At 39.8% G+C, this 16,562-nt stretch overlaps 1 protein-coding gene across 9 annotated transcripts in view; it reads left to right on the forward strand.

Annotated features, from left to right (window-relative positions):
• The window catches only part of SYBU (syntabulin), a 107,058-nt gene that overhangs the window by 48,212 nt on the left and 42,284 nt on the right, over positions 1–16,562 (forward strand). For all 9 annotated transcript variants that reach the window (XM_046641973.1, XM_046641971.1, XM_046641965.1 and 6 more), the window contains one exon: positions 14,706–14,903. In XM_046641973.1, the coding sequence (XP_046497929.1) occupies positions 14,706–14,903 (198 nt within the window). The remainder of the gene's footprint in view (positions 1–14,705; positions 14,904–16,562) is intronic.

A 16,562-nucleotide genomic window follows, 5' to 3' on the forward strand; every position in this document is an offset into this window, starting at 1 on the left:
TCAGCTTTTCGCAAGCTTGCACAAAAATGCATTATCCAATAATCATTTATTAAGTGCCTGCTAAGGATCAGGAATTGTGCTAAGACTACAAAGATGGATAAAACACAGGGATTGGAAGCGTCAATTATTTTACTGCCTTAACCTTGGCACTGAAATAAATGGGATAACTCACATCTTTGGATGTGATTCCCACACAGCTACCTTCCCTCACTTATTTCTTTCCTGACCCTTTTACGCACACCCACACCACAGACACCTCTTCCTTGTAATTTAAGTTTGTGGCTCCATTTATTATCTACTTGGCCTCTCACATTTCATAAGCCCAAGGATTCAAAGAAATAACATTAGTTAGTGTGGTGTAGTGGGTAAATATGAGCCCTGGCATCAGCGGACTGAGTTAAAAGCATGAAATGAGATTAGCGAGGCAGGGAGGGCCAGATGGGGAAAGGCTTTGCATGCCGGGCGAACACTCAATCCCTGAGATCAAGGATACCTACAGGAAATAGACCAGTATTGTAAGCAGTGAGGCCCCCCAGAGAGATGACAATAGAGGGGACTCTAGAACTGGACAGTGTGCCCCTTCTGGAGGTATTTAGAATTTTTAAAATGCCGCTTTTTAACTAACTTTGTGGGCCAGAGAGCTGGCTGTGGCTCTTGGGCTGCCATTTTGCAATTCCTAAAGATCTTACAGAGCCAAGGAAGTGTTTTCAGCAGGAAAGAGTTATGACCAGATTTATATCAGAAAAATCTTCCTGATGATCTGTTCGACAGTGGGTGAGAAGGGGCAGGAGGTGATGGCAAGGAGCCTGCCTGGTTTGAAGACAGCTCTGGCAGCCTAAGTGAGGACCGACAAAATGACATGTATGAGGATTAGGGCCTAGAGCATATGAAGCTTAGTCACCAATTGCAGTGGAAGGATTGTGTCTGCCTTTCCACTGGATGAACAGCAGTGGAGTAGCAGGGCAGGGGAGAAGGACAATGAATGTGGTTAGTGGGCTCAGATTTGCCTTGTTGCATTTGAGATAAGGTATAGGTTTGGAGCTCTGAAGAGAAGTCGTACATGTTGGCAACTGAAGGCAAAGGAGTTGATGATACTGCCCACGGGAACTGCTTAGAGGAGGAAGATAAGAGGACCAAGGCTAGAACCTGAGATCCAGCAAGAGCAGGCAGAAAAAGAAAACCAAGGCGCCTCAGAATGAGCATTCAGAGAGAAGGGAGGCAAGCCAGGAGTGACAGTGCCTCCATCCCAAAGGAAGAGAGAGGTTCGAGAAGAAAGTAGCCCACAGGTTCCGAGGTCACAGCAGGATAAAAAGTGCTCAGGGATCAGACCACTAGGTTATCAGTGGTCTTAGGCAGAAACAGTCTCAGAAAATTCAGGGGATGGAATCCCAATGGCATCCGGCTGAGATGTGAATGGGAGGAGACAAAGTGTAGACAAATTTTTTTAAAAGCTTAAGTGGGATGGGAAAGAGAAAATAGAATAAAAACAAGTGTGGCATTTATAGTAAAGATAGAGTATTTATCAAGTGACAGGTATTTGATAAGGTTCTTAGGCTGAGGGAAAATAGACAACGAATAAAGAAACAAACAAAGAAAGAGACCGAAAAATAGTAGAGAGGTGATAGCTTTGTAAGAAGACTGAGGGTAGACCAAAAACACACATAGGAAGAAAAGAAAGGCTGGGTGGATATATTTCTAGATCAGGGCAGCTGAAGGATAGATATTTCAAAGTCTAGCTTAGCTGCCCTGTCTTTCTTCTTCCTCTGTCGTACCATATCCTATCTTTCATATCAGACCTGGTTTTACAATTTTGTATCTAGTCATCTGACTCCCCGGTAGTCTGTAAGCTCGTGAAGGCAAGAGCAGTATATTTCCTCGAACTTGACCTGACACACAGGGGCTGCTCAGTAAGTGTTTGTTGGAATTTGGTAGAAGCCATAATTAGGGGAACAAGACAAGTATTTCCATTCGTTTATTAAAATACCTTGAGAATAGGGCACTATCTTAGTAGTTGGGGGAATAAAGCAACTAGAACAGTACCCAGGACTCAATTTAATAGATTAAGACATTCCTGTGCTGAGGAGTTCAGCATCTCTAAGTGTCAAAAAGAGTAAGCTCTTTAATAGAACCGTGACCCCAGTGCTGTGGGTAGCTAGAAGAGAGAGGTCTTGCTAAGAAAATCAGAAAATGCTCCACTCAAGAGTTGGCACTTGAGCAAGGTTCTGAAGGTTGTGTAGGAGTTTGAGAAGCAGAACGTGGCCTAGCAGACAGAGAGATCCACGTGTGTCAGAGCCTAGAGCCCTGAAAGTGCAGGGCAAATTTGGGGAGCGGCGAAGAGTCCTGTCTTCCCTAATCCTTGTTTCCCAGTCACACAGCCGTGAGAAAAACCAGCAGCCTGGTTTAGAGTCAAGAAGGTATTTAGCACAGAGCCACATACCTGCTGTTTCCCAGGACTCTGACCTGACACTGACCCCCACTCCGCCCTACCCCCAGGTTGTTTTTACTCTGAGAAAGCCGCAGTCTCCTCCCACTGACCCCGGGCACTTCAGGTACCCAGGGCTGCTGGGCGGGCCTCTATTGTAAAGTGGTTTTGCTGGCTCCTGGGCACAGTAACTGCCCCAGTCCTGGCCTGCTGCTGCCTTGGCTGTCTCCTGCTTTGGAGACAAAATCCAGCCCTCCCTCTGCCAGGGCAGAGACATTCCTGCCCCAGCTGCTCCCCCTCTGCTGGATAGGCCTGTACCCAGCGCCCCACTGCCTGGGTGACACTCTGCTGGCTCCAAAAGGAGGCCTGTCTGCTGACTGCTCTCTCTTTGTAGGGAACCCAAACCAAGCTCCCAGTGCACCCCAGCGCTCACCCTCATCCTCATAGAAACACATCCCTCAGCTTTTCCCCGCTCCCTGTGGATTTTCCCAGGGCTCCTCCTCTGTCCCGGCCACCTGTCTTTATTCTCTCTCCTTTGGTGTGGGTGCCTCTGCAGACAGGATTCCTGTTAGACGCTGACCTAACCCACAGAATTCTTGAGACCCTGTGGATAACCTACCCTTCTGGTTATTCTGGGGTGTTTGTGAGGATTATATTTTCTTTACGGCTAACCATTATATTTTTTAAGCTCAAAAGTAATAACAATGTGCAAACGCATATGTCAGAACGAATGTAATCACGTTTATAGGATTTATTTTGTTTTACTTTTTTGCCAAAGCGAGATCATGCTAGATTGATCTGTCAGCCTTTCTGTTCATATGTTAAGTAAATATTTATTGAACATCTGACGTGGGCAAGGTACTATCCTAGGAGCTAACCCAGAGTGATGAACAATACTGATGGGCCTCCTGCCCTCCAGGAACGTGTATTCCAGGCAGCACCTGTTCCTGTCATTGCTTGTAAGTACATAGAAGTCTCTCCACCCATTATAACGACAGCTCATACTCCATTCTACGGAGAACCATCGTTCATTCAGCCATTCTTCTGAGGATGGACATTTCATCTGTGAAGCTAACTTTCAAATTTTAGAATTTTATTTTATGAATGTCACTGCTATAAGACTATTTATGAGCATATTTCTTCTTTTTCTCTCTTTTCTTTGTTCCATTTTTAAAATGAAGTCAATACCTTGATACACATATATTACCTAAACAATCCTTTTTTTTCCAAATAGAAAAAAACCCCAATGTAGCATTTGCATAAACTGTATAATAAGCATTGTTTTTTCCTTAGCTTCCTTCCATTTTTATCCCTTTTCTTTATCTTGACCATCACTATCTTAAGATTCTCAATGTGAGAAAAAATAGAATGGAAGGGAAAAATATTTACATTACTACAAGAGAGCTGACTGTAATTCAGGTGTCCTTAGCGAGTTTTACAGTGTCCTTGTTATAAGGTTGTGAAGAGATTAAGAGATAGCGTCTTGGTGTGTGTCTGTCTCTCTCTCTTCTCTCCTTTCTCTCCTTCCTGTTCTCATCCCTCCCTCTGCCGTCTCCCTCTCCTCCCTCTTTTCCCACCAAGGAACCTGAAAAAAAATAACTGAGTCTTTAAAAAGGCATGGCTTAGCAACCGCAAATAAACTCCTATTGCTAAGTAGAGGAAAGGTCAGAAGTATTAGTAACATGCCTATTTGGAAAGATCATAATCCTACAAAAGAAAGAACAAGAGAAATAAAAGCTTGTGTGACAGAAGAACTCCCCATCGCCTTTGCCAAGGCTCACCTGTCTTCTGGCAGTGATGGAGCTGCCCTGTTTCCCAGTTTCAGCATCACCTCCTCTCTCATCAAATCTCCTAGATAGGTTTGTTGCTCACACTACATGAACTATTTGAATGCTGTTTCCCCTCCAGAATCCTTCTCCTCTGGCTACTAATGCAAATCAAACAACTTGACGCTTGGTGGATAACCAAGTGGAGCCCCCTGTTTCAGAGAGAGCATCAGTCCCATGAAGAAATGAGATTGCCTCACTTCACTTCACTTCACTTCACTTCACGTTCTCATTTCCTGCCAAGGGCTGCACCAGAATGACTTTTATGGGAGCACTCGAGGCTCCAAAATAGCTCAGAAATCCGGGGAATGTTTGTCTGTGAAATGATTATTTTGTCTCCAAGAAACCAGGGAGACATTCATTAAATAATTACTCCACTCTCTGCTTCATTTTTATAGATGTAGGTTGCATGCCTTAGCAGAGGTGCTACATTAGAATTACTTTTAACAAGCTCGTTTCCATCAGCACACATATATGCTTGAAGATGCACCTTTCAAAGAAAATAAGCTCCCTGTGACCCCTCATCAGCTTGCAACTGCCATCTTGTTTCTTTGGTCCTCTTCACAACGAAACTTCTCCAAAATCTCCTCTCCACAATTTGCCCTTGTCAAGCATGTGAGTGACCACTTTAGCAAATCTGACATTCTCTTGTCTGCCTTCATTTTCCTTGACTTCTCAACAACACTCAACACCATTGAAAAAGCCTCTCTCTTAGGGAAGATTTTCCTCCTTGTCTTCTGTGGTCCCACCCTTCTGAGCGTTCCTCCTGTCTCTGGAGTCACTCCTCAGTCACCTTTGTAGGCTCCGCCCTCTCCCTGTCCTCACTGTGTCCAGTGTCTCAGGTCTTAGTCCTCAGCCCTCTTCTCTTCCTGCCCTCCTCTCTTCCTGCCCTCCCCGAGGGCTCCAATCTCTAAATTCCTCACCTGTAGGATGGTGATGCTCCCCAGCTTCTCCCCTGAGCTTCAGGTCCACATACCCAACTGCCTACTTGATAGCTCCAATGTTGTGGTTAATTTGTGCCTCACGTTTAACGTATCAAAAACAGAATTCTTCATTTCACCCCCTACAAACTCAGAAATGAGCACCACATTCCCCAGTGTTTATGCAAAAACCTAGAAAACATCCTTGGTCCCTTCCTATTTTTTCATTATCATAAATTAGTGCTTTCAATTATTTTTCAAAAATATATCTCAAATCCACCTACTTCCCTCAATTTTCACTACTACCACTCTAGTCAAACCACTTCATCTCTTGTTTTTATTGTTGCAGCAGCCTCCATGTGGGTTTTTTGCTTCTGCTCTTTCATTCCTAAAGAAGCCACACAGCTTACTTGTTACGAAGGAGGCTCCTGAGTAGCCTGTTTGGATTCATAGCACGGCTCTGCCACTTCCTGACTGTGACTCAGGCGGGTGGCTGAAAGGCTAGTGCTAGTTTTCTATGCCACCTGCAAAGCAGGGTAATATTAGTGCCTATCTCAGAGGTCATATTAGGTTAAATTAAGACTTGCGTTAAGTAAGCATTTAGGAAATGCCTGTACTTCGTAGGCAATAAGAAATATTAGCTAGATATAGGATCGCTAATACAGCCTGTTCTTCACAAACCACATTGTTGTCATCTCCTGCTTAATGCACACTGTGGCTTCCATTGCCCTTAAGATACACTAAGGATTCCTGGCCTGCAGTCCTGCACATACTCGGGCTTCTACCTCCCTCCAGCCTCATTATCATCCTTCTCTCCTCATCAGCCTTCCTGGCTTCCTTTCAGTTTCTTTAATGCACCAAACTGCTTGTTGTTCTCTCTGCCTGGAGTAATTTCCCTTGCCTTTTCCGTGATTGGTTTTCATTTTTCGGTCTTCGCTCAAGTTACCTCTTCAGGGCTTTCCATGACAACCCGCCTAATGAAGTACCTTCCCACCTCCCACCTGGTTAATCTATGTATAATATCACCCAGTTCGTTTCATTAACAGTACATCACAATCATTAACAGTACAGCACAATCAAAATATGTTCTCTATGTATTTTTTTTTACTTGTTTATTAACTGTCTTTCTCCACCACTAGAATGTGAACTCCTTAAGGACAAGGATCTTAGAATCTTGATCTTTGTTATAACCCTAATATCTAGAAGACTACCTGGCACACAATAGGAAGTCAGTAATTATTTGTGAAAAGAATCATGGACGGATGGATGGATGGATGAGATTCTTACACTTCAACATTGGCAATTGGGTGGTGACACATCGTATAATATTGAAGCAAAATTGGTATAGAGCCATGTAGACTTGTGAATATTCACTCCTAAAAGATGTTAAAATTAGGTGAAGGAATAGAAGTTCAGATTCGGCTATTGAAAACCTAGGATGCGAAATTATCTGAATGGCAAGCATTATATGGTTACCGTTTTGAAGCAGGAATAATGGAAACCTGGAAACAACTAGAAAGAGGTTCTTGCCTCAAATTTTTGTGGTCTATTTATTATGGGATGGCTTCTTTCTAACAGTTTCCTTTGTCTGTTTTTAATTTGAGCATTCCCAGAATTGCTGCTGTTTCCTCTTGGAACAAACATAGGGAGAAAAATTTAGAAAACAGCTAGCTTGTGGTGCTGAGAAAAACAAGAACTTCAGAGTCATACAAACCCAAATTTGAATCTTGAGTCAATTACTTGGTAACTGTGTGACAGTGGAATTCTTAACCTCTCTGAGCCTGTTTACCCACCTATAAAATAAGACCTTATTAACATTATATGATAAAAATTAGTGTTCTTGCCACATGATAGCTACTTAATAAATGTTACTTTTCTTACCTTACCAATATCCTTTCAGTGAATTTGAATGGTTTATGGTAAGAATTTCACAGGGTTCAAGTTAACCATGAGTTTAGGCTGTGACATTTTATCTGTCTCCATCAGACTGTTTTCAAAAATGTCAGTATCTAGAGCAGTAAGAATAATAACGGCGACGTCAGTGCCTGGCAAATAGTAGATACTCAATAAATATTTGATGAATGAACGACTAAGAAGTCTATAAATGCTTCTGTCATTCATGAGAATCAACTCGATTTCCATATAATTTAAGGTAATGTTTCCTTAAAATAGCAGGGATTTTTCCTCCAAATTATGCAACTGAACATTGAATAGCATTAAACCATAACTGAATGTTTCAAGACATTATGGCACAAAAGCACGTTTTTCTCTGCCTGATGTTATTTTTAAGTATGCCTCCTGGAATTCTTTAATTCAGCATCTTGGAAAACAAATGAGTTCTGAGATCTAAATTAAAAAATGAACCAGAAGTTTTAGAGACGCTTCTTGGACCTTGAAGAAATATTCTATTTGTAACCTTGAGAACCTGGTGTTTTATTCTTATATGTAATTGGTGCACGGAGATTGACGTAGGGACTTGGTCAGCATAGTTGCTACCAAACGTGGTTGATGGCCCTGGTTGTTAGTTAAATATCAGGAAATTATATCACACACACACATACACGCTGTGGGCAATCCTAATATTTTAAAATGTGGATTACAAAAATTCGCTTTTCAAAAAATATTTATTACTTTCAAAACTTCATCAGAAAAGCATTGCAAAGTAATGTGGAAAAGATAGATTTCCTAAAAATTAACAAAATAAGAATAAAGTTAGCGTCTAACCTCACACTGCATAAAATGAATTCCAGATGGATTTAATTGAAATGAAAAGCGAAACTATAAAAATCTAGAAGAAAGTATAGGTGAGTATTTAATTGATCTTAGAGTAAAGAAGGATGTTCTAAGCATTAAAACATTGGAAGAAATTGCAAAGGATATGGACAGATTTGACAACTAGAAATAGAAAAAGCTTTGAATGTTAAAAATTTAAATTAAAAGCAAACAACAGATTCAGTGAAATATGACAGAAGGCTGATACCTTTCATGTGTAAGATTTCTTACAGATCAATAACAAATCCTTAACACCTTCAAAGAAAGATTGTCAAAGGACATGAACAATTCATAGAATAAGTAAAAAAGACCAACGAACATATGAAAGACCTTAAGATCACTAATAATTAAATACATGCAAACTAACACATCAGAAATAAGTTTTTCATTATTAACTTGGAAAAATGCAAATAAAATAGTATTCAATGCTGGCAGGAATTTAATAAATGGGATACTCTCATACAATATTGACAGGAATGTAAGTTGTCTCGAACTTCCTGAAAGTTTGAGTAATTGCACTTTTAGGGATAGATTCTAAGAGATACTCAAAAATTTGACCAAAGATTTATCTGTAAAATATGTCTTTCAAGCAGTTTCCAGAATAGTGAGAAAATTTGAAACAACCTAAAATACCCTACAAGAAGCAATTGATTTTTTTAAAATGCTATGTTCGTATCTATTTTAGTTACTCATTTAAAATATCAAGAAATTAAATAATATATTTTGAAACTTTTAAAAACGTGCTTAAGTGCAGAGAGAATATTACAATGAACCTTAATATACTGCTTATCCACTTCATCCAGATTAAGCAATAGCAAGATATTGTCATATTTGCTACGTCTTTCCCTTTTTTTCTTTTCTTTTTTACTCTGCTGAAGCATGTAAAAGCAAATCTCCAGACATCATGTCATTTCATGTCAACCTACGTACCTCAGCATGCATTTCTTTAAAAAATAGACATTTCCTACATAATCATAGTGCCGCTTTCATTACTAACGCAATTAACATAATTCCTTGGTGTGATAGAGAACATTGAAATAGCCCTGGTTGTCTCAAAAGTGTCTGCTTCCTCATGGCATCTTTAACCCGGAGGCCAACAAACTTTTTCTGTGAAGGACCAGATAGTAACTATTTACGACTCTGCTAACCAGATGATCTCTGTCACAATTATTCAACTCTGCCGTTGTAGCTTGAAAGCCACAGTAGACAGTAGTAAAGGATTAGGCGTGGCTGTGTCCAATAACATTTTATTTACAAAAGCAGGCAGAGAACAGAATTTGGCCTGCAGGCTGCAGTTTGCCAACCCCTGACTTAACTCATTCCTCCGTTCTCCATATATTTTATAAGGTGGACATTGGCTTTAAAGCTTGATTAGATTCAGGGGCAGTTTTTTTTGTGGCAAGAATACCATGGGGGATGCTGCGTGTTTCATCTCACTTCCCGTCAGAAAGTACACCATGTCTGTTGTCCCACTGTTGATGATGCTAAGAGTACTCAGTGGGCACAGATGGGTAAGACCTGATCCATCCACTGTAAACTCTCCATCAGCCTTTTGTCTAATGGTTTCATCTGTTAGGTTCGTTGTCTAAATCAATATTTCGTTAGAAATCATTGCAAAATAGTAACTTTCAGTTCTCTTGTTCCATCTAGTTTCCTTAACCAGAATGCCTCTATGAGGAAGAACTTTCCAATATCAATGAGGGATTAAGGGATTTCAGTTATACTGAAATAGAACTTGTACAGGAACAGCTTTTACAATCTGTATGCTAGTTCGTTCTTTCCTTTTAATTGCCAAATTTCAATATGACGAATTGGTCCCTGGGTCACTTACAGTGATTTCCATTGGTTTGTAATTCTTTTAGGTGACAGAATTCTTTCTTTTTCTCTTTAGTTTTATTTTTTTGTATGACTATGAACTCATAGATTTTTTAATATATTCAGTGGTTGTCAGTTAATTGCATGTATTATTCTTTTTGATGCTCACACTATTCCATCTTTGGCCAGTGGGGGCCCTTTGTGTTGGCTCCTCTTGGTCTTCAATTGCTTCTTTCTTTCTAGCCTACAAGTTCCAGGGAGAAGTTTTCAATGACGGAGTAACGAAACTGTTAATAATATACGTTGGAATTTTAACAAAACAAAAAGCAAGCAAGTAAACTATATGCATATAAAAGAAAGATTGATAAGAAATATGCCAAATTGTTAAATGTTTTTTCTGGGTAATACAATTATAGGAAAATATTATCCTTTTATTTTTTTTTACTTCTTTGTACTCTTCTGCACTCTAGGTCTTCTGCATTAAGAATTTCATTACTTTTATAATTTAAAAAATTAAGTTACAATTTTAACAACCCCAGTAGATTTCTTTTAATTTAGCAGGTACCTTTAGAACATTTAGAATAAGATACAAATTATTTTAAACGATATTTATATACACCTTTTTCAGAAGTGTAATTGTACAATTATTATGCAATTATTAAGAATATCCCGTATTCTCAAAGAACCTGTAAAGAGAGAGCAAAAATCGATTAAAAAAATCCGTTTTTTAACAACCTCCAGACTACAAAATTATAATAGATGCCTGTTTCTCCCATTTGTCTTTATAAGACCTTAAATTCTTTTCCTTGGTAACAATTTGGAAACTAATTAGTAAGTATATTTCTTACATCACTTTAGATAGTCTGCAACTTCTGGAGGTTCCTGGATCTGCGAGTATTCTTTCTGCCGTCCTTAATCCTGTGTGTTGACAGATTCAAAGCAAACGAACAAGAACAACAACAAAAGAACCTCTTCCTTAATATACGTCAAGGAGGCATGTAAATTAGTCTCCTTCACGATAGATGGTGATCATTGAGATGTGGCTTTGATGAGAGTCACATTTACCCAAGTCCCACCAGAGACCGTCCTGGGCCTGTGTAAGTGGGATTTAAAATTGTGAGCCCCAGAAGGAAATCATCCTATATTTTCAGATGGATCACACTGTATAAAGCGTGCAACATGGGGCCGGACAGGTGGCGTAGCGGTTAAGTTCACACGTTCCGCTTCTCGCTGGCCTGGGGTTTGCCGGTTCGGATCCGGAGTGCGGATATGGCGCCGCTTGGCAAAAGCCATGCTGTGGTAGGCGTCCCGTATATAAAGCAAGTAGAGGAAGGTGGGCATGGATGTTAGCTCAGAGCCAGTCTTCCTCGGCAAAAAGAGGAGGATTGGCAGCAGTTAGCTCAGGGCTAATCTTCCTCAAAAAAAAAAAAACAAAACATGCAATGTGGTCCTGTTGTGTGTGTTTTTTAATGAAGTTATACTTACCATGAATAATAGAGAAAAAAGTGTAAAAACTCAGCTATGTCAGAGCTGGTGTGTGTGTGTGTGTGTTTTAAAAGAAGAACAACTCCCTCTCTTGATAGACTGTCTCCCACACCTAAAGCCTTGGAGCAAAGCTCCCCTTATGCTAAAACCAGGCTGAAATGTGCTTACTTTTCTCAGGCATTTTGGAAATTTGAAACACCTCTCAACTTTTTGGGTAGATCATTCAAGATTTCTACCATTTCCTGCCCAGAAATAGTTTCCTCATGGTGTCATACTAGAAATTTTTGCCATTGATAATTTCTTTGTACTAACATAACTAATAAAAGCTATCATGATAAATATTGTGTATATAAATCTGTGGATTCTACAGGATAAATGGGCAGTCACGGTGGCAGCAGGAAACAGAAGGCACCCTCAAAGGGTTTGACAGGAGTGGGTTCAATAAATAAATCTCTTTAATATGTGCTTGATCCACGTGGAGTTTGGCACATACTAAGAGTAGACATGAGCGACCAAAGAACATGAACTTGGCTTCACTGTTTTTAGAATCTTGGAGTAAATGTGAACTGAGAATATTTTAGAACATAGACTTTTGGAAAAGAGTATTTATTATCTTCATCTGGACTGGTGATCCGCTTCCAGCTGTGACCATGGAGTTAAAAAGGAGGAGGAGGAGGAAGAGGAGGGAAGGGGCGGAGGGGAGAAGGGGCCAGAAACAAGACTTGTTGAAAAAATAACCACTTCTCCAGGGCTGCACAGAGGAGGAGAATTCCTCAGGTACCACAGGTGACCAGATGATTGTCTGGGACAGGAAGCTCTCTTGCCTTTGCTCTGTCTTACTTTGCATAACTTAAAGTGTGTTCTCTCTGGTAGGAAAATTAATGGCCTTGCCCTTTCGAAAACTAGATTCCTTTGTTAGTGTTGGTCCCATTAGACAAAACAGGCAAATGTCCCAAGCTTCTCTGGTAACTCACAAATTTTCTTGGGTATGGATTTGCTTTAACAGGCTTGCCAGTTTACAGGAACTGTGCACTGTGATATTTACCCAACTGCTTTTGCTTTTTTCTAAGCTCCATCAGTATGGGGACTGGGTATTATGCCTGTGGGCTGGTTCAGTGCCAAGAGTGGATACATATTTGTTTAACCAATGAAATACCAGGTCTTATATTCCTACAGTTTCCTCCTCAATATGAAGGGCAAGATTAGACAGTTAAGAAATGTTGGGTGAACACTAGTTTATGTAGTGGTGCAGATGCTGCACGAGGTAACTCAAGTTAAAGATTTACTTAGGTATTCATCTTCTCAATCCCGGTCCCTGGAGATACTGACTGTAAATATTGGTGACAGGTGAGGCATACATTCCAGGTGAAAAATTGCTACTGCCTTTTCTAAACTGTTGCCACTCTAAATAATTTCAGTTCCCAATTTTTAACCAGACCCTGGTACTTAATCCTCAAAATTACTAGTCCTGAATACAAGATGTGTACGTAGTATTTCTTAACTCTAGCAAAATGGTAATAGAACCAAACAAAGCACATTTGTTTTCTGTTTATTTAAAATATAATTTTGACGGTGTTTCTCTATACTGGAAATTATTTAACTTTGTCCCCTTGAGTCGGAGTTTTCATGAAAAATTGCTTTTTAGGGTAGAGAATCTGAAACATGGATTTTTATTTATTTGAGCCATCTCTCTTTCAAAAGAAATAATTTATGGAACTGACTCATAGGAAATAATTTTAAAGGCGATAGGTAATTTTGAAGGATTAGACCTCACGCATTTAGGTTTATCTCCTTTGGGATGAGAGTCAACAAAGAGAGGCTCTCCTGAGGCGATGTGCAGACCTGTTGAGCCTTGTGAAAGTGCTGGAATCTGTCTGAGTAATTAGCAGCTTTGCGCATGTAGAGAGGAGCTCAGATTTCTTTGGGTTGAAGCGTGGGACATGCAGTTGTAGGAGAAAGGCAGGGACAATAAGTGATGAAATAGCTGAGCAGTAGCAGCCAAGAGGGTTCTCATCACTCTGTGGTTCAGGGCAACGTTTCTTCAGGAGTTCCGGAAGAACACAGGGCATTTAAAAGAGCAGCAAAGACAGCAGGCATGGGAAGTGCGCTAAAAACCATTCACTTCCAGAATTACCATTGAGGTCTTATGTGTACTATGTCCAAAAGTCCAAAAAGGACATTAAGAGAAATAAATCATTTTACCAGTGCCAAGTTCACTTTGTCCCAGGAACTGGGATATTTCATAATAAATTGAAATAAAGGCCAAAAGTGCAGCAATGGCAATTCTTTTTCAGATGGATTTTAGTCATCTTAATTCAGGCAATCAGTATATTTTATTCAAGCCTAGCTCTGTTTCTGTTTTTATTCAAGCTGTGGAGTTTTAAGATAGCCTTTCATAGATGGCAAATTATTTTACTTCCTTTAATATTTATAAAAATGCAGAAGTTGTAAAAGTTATTTGTACTAAATGTCTATTCATTTTTTTGTCTAAGTAGTTACTAAGGTAATGCTGGCATCAAAATATTTTTGTATAATAAAGAATTATTTAGTAGTGAAAATTTACCACTAATTGATTAGTTTGAGTAGACATACTTTCGAGTAATATTGATTTGCATTAAATTCCCGTGCAATTCTCATCAAAGTATAAATGAATTAATCAACCTCCATAAATATTTAATGAATATGGAGCACTTACAGGAGTCAGCATATGGCTTTTGTTTGCCTAATAAGCATCTACACAGGTTACTTCATATCATGCATATTAACTTATAATAATGACCATGGTAATAATCTATAACTTGGAAGTTAAGGGCACATTTCTAATGTGAACATCATTTTCATTTTACCAGTTTAGCCCAGATTGCAAGATATCTGACTGATATATTTCTGGTTGGGTGTATATGATAATAAAAGAAGATCACTTCTTTCTGCTTCCTTGAACTCCTAAAGCCAGATGTCTTGTCTGTCAAACTCTGTTAACCAATTGATGGGCTAAGTGATCAAAAACTGGGTATGGTCAGTAATATTCAAATAACTTTTTTCCCTAACACAAACAGCTCTGAAGACTTCACCCTAAGGATCCTGAGTTGCCGTGGTGAACTGTTTATTACTAACCCCATCAAAAATCCGTAGACAGTTATGACCCAAAAGTATACTACTGAATGTGTGAAATAGACAAACCTTTCAGTTTTGACAACGTGAGTGTTACAGATGTATTTGTGATCTAAAAAGCTTATAAGGTTTTGCCTTAAAAGATGTTGTATGATCGTTCATATTTTCTTCATTTACATAGTTGGCCGAAATATGGAGAATAAATGGAGAGTCATCCACAGGAGTTCCCTTGGGGCCTCGTAAGCAAGAGTACATGTGTGTGAGCGCCTGTGTGCATGGCTCCCTGCTTGGCTTCTCTTTGCCATCATTGATTTCCTCCTCCTCATTAAACTCTTACTGATTCCTGTCTTCCAGATGACACCGGCTGTCCTAGTAGCCAGTCAGTGTCTCCTGTGAAGACGCCCTCAGATGCTGGAAACAGCCCTGTTGGCTTTTGCCCTGGAAGTGATGAAGACTTTACCAGGAAGAAATGCACAATTGGAATGGTTGGTGAAGGAAGCATCCAGTCAGCTCGATATAAGAAGGAACCCAAGTCAGGCCTTGTAAAGCCAGGTGAGTGCCCTTGCTCTTCTCTCCGTGTTTTTCTCAGAGTGATATGACTGGAGTGATTTCACATTTAAAATGAAACACCTGTATATCAAGGCAGGGAACACTAACACTGTAGTACCCAGGAACATCTGTCTTTTTAAAGGAAGAGGGGCAGAGGGTAGAATATTTTCTGTACTGGTTGTTAATAACTGAGTAAGTATAGCGACATGTGCGTTATAAAGACATAGAAAAAGAATCAAAGTCGGAGAAATGCAAACTAGATGGTCTAACAGACATTTAAACTATATAATTAATTCGAGCATAAATTATACTGAAAAATTGCTTGATACCATCTAAAGTGCCTACACATTATAAATAGAACAGGTTATCTTGATGCAAATCTATATAAATGGAATCATATAATATGTGGCCTTTGGCGTTTGGCTTCTTTCACTTAGCATAATGTTTTCAAGGTTCGTCAAGGTAGCCTGTATCAGCGCTTCATTCCTTTTTACAGTTCAGTAATATTCCATCATATATGTATACCACATTTTTTTTTTTTTGAGGAAGATTAGCCCCGAGCTAACATCTGTGCCCATCTTCCGCTACTTTATATGTGGGATGCCTGCCACAGCACGGCTTGCTAAGCGGTGCATAAGTCCCCACCCAGGGGCCGAACTGGCGAACCCCGGGCTGCCGAAATGGAATGTGCAAACTTAACCACTGTGCCACTGGACTGGCCCCCGGAAATACCACATTTTAAACCAGACTTCTGTTTTGAGCAATTTTAGGCTTACAGAAAGGTTGAGTGGAGTGTACAGAGAGTACACATGCACCCTCAGCACCACCTCCAGCTTCCTCTGTTATTAACATCTTGCCTTAGCGTGGTGATATACCACATTTTACTTATCTATTCACAATGGATGGCCATTTGTGCTGTTTTCACTTTCTGGCTATTATGAATGATAGTGCTATGAACGTTCATGTACAAGGTTTGTGTGAATATGTTGTTAGTTCTCTTGAGTCTAACCTAGAAGTGAAATTGCTGAGTCACATGACAACTCTATGTTTAACCCTTTGAGAAACTGCCAAACTGTTTTCCAAAATGGCTGCACCGCTTTACATTTCCACCAGCAATCCATTAGGGTTCCAGTTTCTCCACATCCTTGTAAACAAATGTCATTGTCTCTCTCTTTGATTGTAACCATTCTAGTGAGTGTAAAGTGTTATTTCATCGTGCTTTTGATTTACATTTCCCGATGGCTAATGATGATGATGGTCTTTTCATGTGCTTGTTGGCCATTTGTATATCATCTTTGGAAAAATACTCTCAATTTTCTTTTAACCGGGGAGTAATTACCAGTAGAATCTACTTCTGCAACATATGAGATGTAAGTTTAAGAGCGGGAGCCCTGTCATCCTCTTTGTATTCCTGACACACAGGGTCTGGTGCATATTGGGGGCTCAGTCAACATTTGTTGACCACAACAGCAAAGGTTGGCTGTGGGATTGAGAGGATAAAATGGTGCAGGAAAGAATGTCAGCTTCGTGGATTACAAAGAAAAAGTACATTTCATTGTGAAGGTATTGTAGGATTTGAATGCAACCTGAGATTATTTTGTTTTTGTTATCTACCCCCCCCACCTCATTTCAAAACCCTTTTACAGTGGTGACAATAAAATG

The sequence above is a fragment of the Equus quagga genome, chromosome 16 (assembly GCF_021613505.1).
Source record: "Equus quagga isolate Etosha38 chromosome 16, UCLA_HA_Equagga_1.0, whole genome shotgun sequence".
Taxonomy (NCBI): domain Eukaryota; kingdom Metazoa; phylum Chordata; class Mammalia; order Perissodactyla; family Equidae; genus Equus; species Equus quagga.